This window comes from Chanodichthys erythropterus, chromosome 22 (assembly GCF_024489055.1).
Source record: "Chanodichthys erythropterus isolate Z2021 chromosome 22, ASM2448905v1, whole genome shotgun sequence".
Lineage (NCBI taxonomy): Eukaryota > Metazoa > Chordata > Actinopteri > Cypriniformes > Xenocyprididae > Chanodichthys > Chanodichthys erythropterus.
Window position 1 is genome coordinate 16,365,082 of NC_090242.1, and position 12,669 is coordinate 16,377,750.

At 35.1% G+C, this 12,669-nt stretch overlaps 1 protein-coding gene across 1 annotated transcript in view; it reads right to left on the reverse strand.

Moving 5' to 3' along the window:
• The window catches only part of npdc1a (neural proliferation, differentiation and control, 1a), a 28,385-nt gene that overhangs the window by 8,304 nt on the left and 7,412 nt on the right, over positions 1 to 12,669 (reverse strand). The window contains exon 2 of the mRNA XM_067377019.1: positions 5,137 to 5,295. Coding sequence (XP_067233120.1) covers positions 5,137 to 5,295 — 159 coding nt within the window. The remainder of the gene's footprint in view (positions 1 to 5,136; positions 5,296 to 12,669) is intronic.

A 12,669-nucleotide genomic window follows, 5' to 3' on the forward strand; every position in this document is an offset into this window, starting at 1 on the left:
GTTTGCCTACTCTTTCTGCATGCACTTTACTGGGGGATGGGAAAGTCCATACTTAAGTATGCATTAAGACAGAACAGCAGTACTTTTATGCCATTACAAAATTATGGCTTCATACCACAGACCTCTTACGGTTTGCATTTGCATGTAAAAATGAGCATATTAACCAAATAAAGAATACATGGATGCATACTTCAAAAACCCCACTTAAAAAGTATAAAAGCACTTTGGCTGACTGTTTTCAGCATATATGATTTGGGACACACTCATTTCTCTGACTCCTGACCTTTGCATGTATTTCATGCAGCTTTCTAGAACTAGCCAGACACAACAGCTCTTACAGGCATCTAAAACCAATAGACAGTATATAGGCTACCTATGAAATGCGTTTTTGATACGATTATGCTGCCATCTAGTGGTGGCTTCACTAAGCGCACTGGTAAGCGGATATCAATTTTCAGGTGTTTTTGACCAACAAGTTCTTAAATCTGAATCATTGCAAAGCAATGGCACATCAAATCTGAAAAAAGTTAAATTCTTATATGTGATTCACTGACATCAACCAACACCAAAATACTACATCCAGCCAGGCTTTTTTTATGCCCTTCCCTCACTAACTTTCCTCCCTCTCGTTCATTTGGATGTACGTCCATGTTTATGTTGCACGAGTGCCTACTACTGGCGGAACCCTTGAAATGGGTTTAAATTGAATGCTCTCTAAACCCTTAAAGGGTTAGTTCACCCAAAAATGAAAATAATGTCATTTATTACTCACCCTCATGCCTTTCCACACGTGTAAGACCTTTGTTAATCTTCGGAACACAAATTAAGATATTTTTGTTGAAATCCGATGGCTGAGTGAGGCCTGCATAGCCAGCAATGACACTTCCTCTCTCAAGATCCATAAAGGTACTAAAAACATATTTAAATCAGTTCATGTGAGTACAGTGGTTCAATATTAATATTATAAAGCAACGAGAATATTTTGGTGCGCCAAAAAACAAAATGGTGATGGCCGATTTCAAAACACTGCTTCATGAAGCTACGGAGCGTTATGATTCTTCTGTGTCGAATCATGATTCGGATTGTGTGTCAAATCGGCAAACTGCTGAAATCATGTGACTTTGGCACTCCGAACCGCTGATTCGACACACTGAAGCAGTGTTTTGAAATCGGCCATCACTAAATAAGTCGTTTTATATATATATATATATATATATATATATATATATATATATATATATATATATATATATATATATATATATATATATATATATATTTTTTTTTTTTTATACATTTATTTTTTTTATATACTTTCGTCACTTTATAATATTAATATTGAATCCCTGTACTCACATGAACTGATTTAAATATGTTTTTAGTACATTAATGGATCTTGAGAGAGGAAATGTCATTGCTCCCTATGCAGGCCTCACTGAGCCATCGGATTTCAACAAAAATATCTTAATTTGTGTTCCCGAAGATGAACAAAGGTCTTACGGGTGTGGAACGGCATGAGGTTAAGTAATAAATGACAGAATTTTCATTTTTGGGTGAACTAACTCTTTAATCACTTGGAATCTGAAATGGGGCTGATTTATTATTTACAGTTTTTCTATATAAATTTGTTTTACGCACCATTCTATTGGCCTGTATGTATGCTTGAGCTGTTGGAGAAATCTAAAAAATCTTGTTGCATTGTGGTCTGTGGATCTGCCTGAAGTGTATATATTGAGTAGACTCGCTCCCACGGTCAAAATTGAAGGGTTGAAGGTCTGTCCAAATAAATGTCCCTCGCCCACTAGTTAAATGCACTTGTCACAAAATGACGGCGGGGATTCCTCTAAGTGGAAATGCTTAGGGAAGTTCGAGAGTGTCTAAAAGTAGAGTTAAAATTTTTGTTGACCCAAAACTTAAAATTCTGTCAATAATGACCCTCATGTTGTTCCAAACACAGATCGCTTTTTATGATGAACAGATTTAATTTAGGCTTTTATTCACATAAACATTGATCAGTGAACATAAACAAAAGCTCAAACGAACCTGAATGATGAGCGAGAACAAACCTCTTCCGGAAGCTCAAACGTGCTGCGTAACCAATGAGATTCATTCTTGTGTGTTATGCAGCAAGTTTGAGCTTTTGGAAGAGGTTTGTTCTCGTACGTCAAAAAGCAATAAAGTCTCTTCAGAAAATTTGGACTAAACCACTCAATTAATATGCAATTGCAAGGCTGTCTATGGAGGGGTCAGAGAGCTCTTGGATTTCATCAAAAAATATCTTAATCTGCATTCTGAAGATGATAAAAAGTCTCACGGGTGTGGAACGACATGAGGGCGAGCAATTAATGACACCATTTTTGGGTGAACTAACCCTTTAAATGTAGCCATGGTCTCTTATCCTGCTCTCTCTCTGGATTCATTTCCATTCAGTGACGCAAAAATGAGATTGCTGACCTACATAGATGAATGATGATTAGTGGCAGACACTTCAGTTCAGCTGATGGCTGTTAAATACTATGTCAATGTGGCCCAAATTCAAGGGCTGAAAAAAAAAAAAAAAAAAAAAAAAATCAGGATTTCAAAAGCATTATAGAGTTATAAAAATTGTACTTTAAAAGTCAAGAGCCAGTGTTGTTCACTCATGGCAGTATTAGAGCAAAGAGACTCATGACGCAGGACTGTTTGATCAGTAAACTTTTTAACAGCAGGTTCCACCTTGGTCTAACATACACTATCACTTTATTTGTGCTCTTTAGATCTTTAAGACTTTTCTGTCAAGCATTTCAAAAGGTAAAGGTCTAAAAACTGCTCTAAATTTCAAGATAACATATCCTATCCTTTTTGAAGATATTCTTAGTAACAGAAAGCCAGGCTCTGTCTACACAAATTAAATGCTCAAAATTAAAGTAGTCACTCTTCAGCCCTTTATCAGACTCTTCAGTGAGCCAGGCCTGTGTTTGCCGAGCTGAATCACTCATTACAGGAAAGATATTGCAGAGTATGAAAAAGAGAGAAGGTGAGGTAGAAAGACGGTCTATAAGCAGAAGAAATATATGATATAATATAATATAATATAATATAATATAATATAATATAATATAATATAATATAATATAATATAATATAATATAATATAATATAATATAATATAATATAATATAATATAATATAATATAATATAATATAATATAATATAATATAATATAATATAATACACACAGTCAAACCAAAATTTATTCAGATACCTTGAACATTTCATTCATTAATACAGTTAAGCAAAACACGGTCACGTCAAAGTGTCTGAATTTTTGGTTCCAAATTTTTATTAGTTTTACTGGTAGTCAACTGTATGTAATTTTTGGGTATAATATGTCACATTTTACTTTATTTTGCTATCCTCACTTACATAAATGAACTATAATGTACTGCACCCACTAGGTAAAACTATATGTAAAACATTATCAAAAACGTCTGAATAATTTTTGGTTTGACTGATATACATATATAATATATTATATATTATATATATATATATATATATATATATATAAATAAATAAACAAAAATATAAGTATATAAAATAATATGATATAATAATTGCATAACTTAAAATAAAATATTAAGAAAAAATTATTTTATAATCCCTTCTGCTTCCATATATGAAACTACATTATAGTTATCAGAGCCATTCATAACAAAAAGGTTTATAATAATTTTCTAAGGAGAGTGATATTTTGTATATTAAGATATCTTGACTTAAGGTGCTAAAGAGGATCTTTTCGTTGACTGAGAAACCAAAGACTGTTAGTGAGTTTTTGAAATGAGCGCATGCGTAAGAACAGCCCCCCTCCTTCACAGCTCAGGAACGCCTCCCAAAACTTGTGCATGAGTATTGGAACACGAGTGTTTACCACCGGCATTCGCTGTGTCGTGTTAGTGGATTCATTATGTCGGGCTCACCGCAGGTAACTCATAATCTGCAGTTGTTACTCCTGTCTCCTGACAAAAACATTGCATGTTTTTTAGTTACTGGAGAGCGCAGCCGCGCCGTCTCTCACAAGGAACGTCACGGCAGTGATTGACAAGCCAGAGGGCCAATCGTTTACGCGATTGGCTGATGTTTTTAAGGCCCTACCTCGTGCACAGATGATGTATATTAATATTATTCTTTTCAGTGCACCTTTTATCAGTTAGTAAAGACAGTTTCAAGTAATATTGCAAAAATGTATAAAACAAAACATCATCTTTAGCACCTTTAAGTCAATTTCATAGTATGTGCGAGTAACCCTTAATTTTTGAAAACTTTAGTAGGCAGTCTTTTGACAGCTGAAATTGTTAAAATATTTATATAAAAATGTATAAAAAATATTTGAAGCTTAAGTGTAAATAGAATGGAAAGAGAATGGAAAATGGCTTAGACCACCATTAGAATAGTTGCAGAATTTTCAACTGTTATACCACATTAAAAACCTAAGAAATTATGAACAAAAAACAAATATATAAATAAATATACACATATATACTATTCATATACTAAAAATATATATTATAAATAAATACTACTATACATCTACAGTATATGAAAGCATGCATTGCTAAAGATGACATCTTCAAAATTATTTAGTGCAAAAACAAAACTATATGACTGCAGTATTGTACTAGATTAAAAAAAAGAGTGCTTTTTCTTTCTGCTAGAGCAGCGCTCACATGGAATTACATTCAAACCAAGGCCGCACAGACATACGCGTGCACGCTTTCAATCCAACTGATTAAATTCAGCCTTGTGCCTGTGCCACATGAGGAGAGAGAGAGAGAGAGAGATTAAGCATTATGCTGACCACAAAACCAACAGAAACCGTGAGAGAGGAGAGAAACGAGAGAAAAAGCACAGGTCAGATGATGGGAAGATCTGCGGTCTAAACCATTAACATCATCTCCTCTTTCAGGATGACATTAGTCACAGGCCGAGGTTTTGGTTAATGAATGGACAGCATTTGGCTTGAGAAAACGGTTGCGTGTTGCCTGACTCACAGTTTGTCAGTGCATGAGCACCAAAGCACAAGCCAGATCAGACAATAGGTGCTAAATAAATCATTACATAGTAGCCATAAGGTGGGTGTGTGAAAACCTTCGTACCGTGGAGGCGGTGCTGGGGATTGTGTCTCTTGTGAGCAACACAATCTCCCAATTCATCTTCCTCCAATGGGGTAAGGCAGGGGCCACAGTGGGAGGAGCCAAGTTCGCAGAAGTGCCGCCCCATCCTGGCACAGTCAATGTGATCGGGGCACTTGTTTGCTGAAAAAAATAGAAAAGACATGTTAAAAAAATAAAAAGTGTTAGATATAGTCAGATTACATTACCCTGCTTAGTCTAACTTTTCTAGCGCCCTGAAGCACTATACATCACATGTCATGTATTTGAATATTAAAGTGCCTTAAAATCATTATGCAATAGTGCACCAGGTGTTAATGGCAGTTGAAGGAAATGTTCCTACGGCTATCATTAAAAGTCATAATTTCCTCACACACAAAGTCACACCTGCAGTTTGTCACCTGTCATGTTATTATTGGTATTGTTGTTTCTGAAGGTAGGGAATATCAGTATGTCCCTTTTAACATTCATAATAATGTGCTTAAATTTCATAATAAAAGCTCTTGACATCTGGTGTTTACCTCAGAAAATTATTTAGATCATTCTGAAAAGATCAAAAGTGACAGTTAAGACATTTACATTGTAATATATATATATATAATATATATATATATATATATATATTATATATATAATGTAACCTGATTTCCACAAAAACAATAATATAAAAAAAATCAACAATAATATATAAAAAATATGTCTCTTGAGTAGCAAATCAGCATATTAGAATGATTTTTGAAGGATCATGTGACACTGAAGACTGGAAAAATTACATTTTAAAATACATTAATATAGAAAGCAGTTATTTTAAATAAAAAAAAATATTTCACAATATTACCGTTTTCACTCTATTACTGTTTTCACTTTTTGATCAAATAAATGCAGCCTTGATGAGCATAAGAAACTTCTTTCAAAGTGTATCCATATATTTCAGCTTGTCAGGATCAATTAAAGCCAGCAAACCAACTTACAAGTGGCAACATTTGCATGATACATGCAAGGACAGAAAAGAAGGATTTGACGTAAAAGTGTCTCGTAGATGCTGTCGATAGAGCTTAACTTGCATTGAACCTGAAAATTCCTTGAAGCCTCAAAAATATTGAATGGTAATGGTGAGAAGTACCCAATGACATCAATGCTATTGAACTCAAAGCGTCTCATACCCTTGACTGACTTCTAATCGCTCATTGACACAAATGCGCCTGAATGACTCAAATCGGTCCACAATCATAAGCTCAGTTCCTTCTCTTCAATTATACTTTTTTCATGTGCTCCTGTTCTCTACAAATCCCTCCATTTTCTGTCTAATTCTCTCTGTGGGGGAGCTTGGCACTCGTTGGAGGCTACAGGAGGAAACTGGGTCAGCAGCAGGTGTGTGTGTGCTGCGATAGTGCTTGTGGATTTCATTGTGGAGCAATGTTTTAGAATCATTGATGTACTATATATACAGAATCCCAACAGACACTTCAAGCAAAATGTCTGTTCATTTTCAGCTGCCATGAATATGTGCTTCAGTGTCTTGTGATGAGTGGATCGCTATCCGTCACCCTGACATCATCTGGCGGACGTCAGTAGGAACTCACCGCTGAGTATCAACCTAATGACACATGTTCCATCCGGAAGAATTTAAATGCGTGAAGCATTATCAAACCATCATTCACTCTCTGTTCTGAACGGCTCATTCGTAATGGAGACTGGAGCTCAGCTGGACTGTGAAACTCAACTAATGGTGTGTATCTTACAAGACAAACTTGCGTAATTTGTTCATGTCCACATAACTAGATTCTGAAAGCTTTTCTTTGCTTTTACAGTCACAATTTTATATTCACAGGCCTCCTTGAGGAAGATGCGTTTCCAGGCAACAAAAAAAAAAGAGCCGTTATAAAAGGGTAGAAGAGCTAACATACACCACAGCAGGAATGCACACAGAATATATGTGCTTCTATGTTCTAATTAGGGCTGCAAAAGGGGTGGAAAATTTCTGGTAAATTTCCGAAAACTTTCCAAGTTAAGATGGGAATTTTGGAAATATTCCAAGTTGGAAACTTAACAAGAATTAATTGGAAATTTGGGGTAATTTAGACAAACTGTATCATATACAAACATAATATAAACATTTTGTTTGGTCATAAGCAGACATCCATTCAAGACATTTGAGTTCCCTGTTATAGACTAACCTGCAATTTTCATTAATTCCCATATATTCCTGTTAATTCCCATGGAAAGTTCCCAATTTGGAAAATTCCTGGAATTTTCCAACCCTAGTTCTAATAGACACTTTAGAAAACCTATTAATAGACTAGAAGAGATTTTATATCAAGCCCCTGATTTTACATCATACATGAACTGTCAACCCAACACAAAGCCAAAATTATTGAAGTTATTACGATTTTTAAAATGTTTTTGAAAAAAAAGTTTCTTATGCTCAATCAAATATACAGTTAAAAATATTCAATATCAAATAAATTGTAATATTATGAAATATGTTTTTATTATTATTATGACTTTAAATTCTATTTTTTTTCCCTGTAATGTCAAAACTGAATTTTTTGCATCATTACTCCAGTCTTCATTGTCACATGATCCTTCAGAAATCATTCTAATATGCTGATTTGGTAATTCTTATTATTATTATCACATATGAAAACAGTTTTGCAGCTTAATAATTTTGTGGAAACTGTAATACTTCTTTCCCTAGGATTCTTTGATGAATAGAATTTTCAAAAGAACAGCATTTATTTACTTAATCTTTTGTAAAAAGTTTGAACTGCACACCTGTCACACAACATGTTGGCATCTGCCTGTTTGGCTAGATTCGACTGATTTACGCCAAAAATACCATACACTCTAAAAAACAAATGGTGCTATATAGTACTAAAAGTGGTTCTTTGGCTCGTAATCGGGGAACCACTTTAAGTGCTGTATAGCACCAAATCTTGGTGCTTCAGTGGTTCTTCACTGGTTCTTTGGGATGACTGAGGTGCTATATAGCACTGCTACTGTATACAGAACCTGTTAAGCCCCTGTATGGTTCTTCAGTGGTGGTTAAGGTGCTATATAGTACCACTGCCATACAAAAAAACTATTAAGCCCCTTTAAAGGTTCTTTACAAGCCAAAGAACCACTGTTGGTGCTGTTTAGCACCATTTTTGTTGAAGAAATAAAATGCGCAAATGGCACCATTTGACAAAGCACCTTTAAAGATATGGTGCTACATAGCACCAAAAGTGGTTCCCCTATGATTACGAGCCAAGAACCACTTTTAGTGCTATACAGCACTAAATATATAGCAGAGTGTAGGGTTTAAATCGATTTAAAATGTTTGAAATCAACAATAAAAAACAAAGTTTTTCTTTCTCCCTATGAATGTTTATATGGTGATCGGCGAATAAAAATCAATATCTTTATCTTCAAAAGTGTGCTGGTGGTGTGGCGCAGTAGAAGGTGCCTGGATTGATACCTGTAAAGATATTAGCTTTGACCATATCAACACTGTAACCTTTATTAGGTGTTGCTTATCCTCCTGCCACTAAATATGCATTGATTTCTGCTCATCGCTAGTCACAGACATCATCATTCCTCATTAGTCTTCATAAAACACCACCAGATTGCTTTTAAATCTGGACGAGGAGTCATGAGAACTGAGATTAAGTGACTAATGAGGTGCAACTGTATGTGTGCATGTGAGAGATACACATTTCTCTAAACACCCCGCTGGGCCGCCCACCTCCAGCCGGTCATGGACATTAATTTATACAACCAACCACAAGCTCAAGCTGCGCAGGTTTTTTTAAACTACACTGCATCGAATATACTTCTATCCCAGTAACTACTTGACTTCAGTGTCATTAAGCTGAATCCTTTATCCCAAGTTTCTTGCAGTACATTTACTACACAACATCAGTAAACTGATCTTAAAGGGATAGTTCACCAAAAATTTCCCCCCAGTGAAACCGTTTTTGCCATCCAATAAAAGGTCAGTGGGGTTTGAAAACAACTCTAGACCAAACTGATTTTTATTGCATGGACAAAAAAAAGGTCCCTATTGTTTTATCTAACAGGGTTCACTGGCTATTCATCTGAAACTGTAGTGTTTCTGGTTGGAAGAGATGCTTTGATCGCCAGGTCAGTCAGTCCATCTTCAATCATCCAAACGTCAATGACATAACACTGATCAAAGTCAATCCTGACAGACCACTTATAATTACGTTTGGACTCTCTGAAGGACCCACTAATAGAAGTGAGATGGGCATTTATGTGTACAGTCATCATGTATGACACATGTAAACCTTGAAAAGGATAATATTTGGACACAGTGCTGTTTCTGAAGCAAATTATAGTATATAAAATAAAAAATAAATACAAAAATTTTTATATAACTGTATATAACTATAGAAAATGACTGCATGCCTACAAACGAAGATGGATGTTTTACAATAAATTTAGATATTTAACTAAGATAGGTTATAAAGAATAGGATGACAAACTAATGTAACCTGCTCCTGTTATTTTTTGTACAAATGCTACTTCCACAAAGAAAATATTGATCACAAAAAAACTACTTTAATTATTCTTTTTCTCTTGTTTTTTTAAGGGGTTTGAATGTTGGGGATGGGGAAGTTCTTTTTAAAAATTGTTATATAATTCAATAAAATTAAATAAACTGATACACTACCACATTAGCGTGTCTGTAGACATGTGAGCTTGGCTCATTCAATCAGATGTTTCTGTTACTGTTTTAAGTATATTGTACTCAAGTGTTAACATGTAGCTAAATAAACTTTTCACTTAATTCTGAAATAAATAAATCAATGTGATTATGTATGTTCTATTTGTAAAGTATTTATACTTAAAAATAATAAAAATCATAAATTGAATACTAATACTACTAATAAAATTAGCATTCCAACATGCATATGTAATCTATAAAACATTTTTGGTTTGAATTTTCAGTATGATTAACTAAACTGCAAAACATATTGTTATCATGGTATAAAATAGGTTTTTAAAATTATTTATTAATAATTGCTCAATATAGGATTTAGGTCTTATCTATGGAAGCATGTGTCCACCGCTGAATAAAAAATAAATGTAAACGCAACTTTTTATCTCACAATTCTGATATCTTTCTCACAACTGCTTGATATACCGACCCGTGTTATAAAGTCAGAATTGTGAGAAATAAGGTTGGTCTTTTTTTCCTCAGAATTGGACTTTATAACTCTCAATTGCAAGTTTATATATCACAATTCTGAGAAAAGAAGTCAGAATTGTGAGAAAAGTCTCACTGGGTGGATTCTTCCTGGGCACTATTGGGTTACAATCAGGTATACAATCAGGTAACTCAGAAATAAGAAATGTAACTGGTTGTAAACACCTTGTTCTGGTCCTTTTGTTTATGAACATCTGTAATTTTCCAAAAAAAACAAACAAAAAAACCCCACCAAAACTTCCAATAGGTATGATCTTCCCAGGAGGCTGTGGATAACTAGATTTTCTCAAAACATCTCTGGTCATTTGGCTGTGCCAAGGAAAAGCGCACACGATTACATAAGAAAGATCAGCATATCATAAAGCTGGATTAAAAATGAATATTTCTAACCATCTGCTGCTGGCTCAGAAATCATTAACCAAGCTCTAACTGGGAAGGAAGCCAACATCAGCACAGAACTGCAGCATGCGAAAAGCCACACACTTACGTGGCAATATTGACAGTTTCCCCTTACTTCGTGAGGTAGGATGTTAATCATAATTGGCCACAAATGTTAAAAAACCTGTTAAAGGGTTAGTTCACCCAAAAATGAAAATTCTCTCATCATTTACTTACCCTCAAGCTGTATGAATTACTTTCTTCTGCTGGACACAAAAGAAGATATTTGAAAAATGTTGTTAAGCAAACAGTTTCTGGTCCCCATTGACTTCCCCCCATGCTATGGAGGTCAGTGGGGCCCATGAACTGTTTGGTTACCCATATTCTTCAAAATACATTCTTTTGTGTCCAGCAGAAGAAAGTAATTCATACAGGTTTGGAACAACTTGAGGGTGAGTAAATCATGACAGAATTTTCATTTACTATCCCTTTAAGAAGGAATAAATTTGAACTTTTTTTCAACTGGATAATAACCTTGCAATTGTGATAGGAGATGCCATGAACAGGAAAGTGTGGATGGATAAGGGAAAACTCCCATTGTGTGGACTTCCTGTTGCTCCACTTAAAATCAAGCTAAGAGCCAGTTCTTTTGCCTGTTTCAACTGCTCTCTTCCATGCCTGCAGATACTCAGATCTTAATCTCATGAAGTCATATTATTAACATAGACTTTACATTCCTCAAGATCAAATACATGCAAATGCAAAAGTCGCTGGGTTTTTAGGCACCACTATGCATTTGTTAAGGTGTTCACAATGGTTTTAGTACACTACTATGTTACTAGTGTTCTGGGTGGTTGCTTCCTGGTCCAAGTAAAACAAACTCAATGCCAAGTTTTAATGATATTCTGGGATCTGTGGCATGGGTATCTCCTTCAGTGTAAATCTAAGGGATGTTTTCACCTGTTTTCATCACTTTAAACAGCAATACCACATAATTTGATCAATCATTAAGGTCTGAAGCATTGTGCCTACATTCTCACACAATATCCTTGATCTAAAAAAAGACCGTCAAAGATATAGGCTATGTGCTCACCTGTTTCCTTCCATTTGTGTCTTTCTCACTCTTGTTACTTATTAACTTCATGGGAATGGGTTAATATCCCTGCTGCTATGGAAACTATGTTGTCCGCCACTGCATTGCAAGGCACATGCGATTACAACTGGATCACACTGATTGGGTCGGTAACCATGACTAGTTTACGTTCTGCACAAACAGGCTGGGACTCTCAAATGCAAAATGTAAATATTATGTTACAAGAATGTGATAATCATTAACCATTACAATGGTATATCTCAAAGCACCAAAAACGATTGATCTGTATAGCATCACTGTAACATGTACTAGCACTAGTCTTGCGTAGCCAGACCTTCAGACTGATGGCAGACTGATGGACCGCCCAAAAGTATTATAATATGAAAGGCTCAATACAGAGCGTCATATCTCGTGCGCAGAATGATGCGGTTGAAGCACCATGGAGTGACAGCGCGCAGAGGCGCTTTGCATTGAAAAGTTCAAAGCACAAAGGGATGAGATATTGATGCGTATTGTTATATCTATGCAATAGTTTATTGAGCCTTTTCTTTTAACAGTTTTAAATTTCAGTTACTGTGTGCGTAAAGAACAACTATAATGCTCTCTACTCCAACATGTGAAACAGCAATAAACTCCAGCCAGATAAAGTCCTTTTATGCAAAACCATAGACCTTTATCTACAGATCAAGTATAATAATAGGAACACTGAACCATCTTGGAGAAAGTTTTATCGTGCTGAATGTCGTAACCGAACACGACGTGCTGTTTGAATGCTGAATGGAGAATAAGAGGGAAGCATTCATGAAATTGACTTTTAAAAACTTAAATATTGATC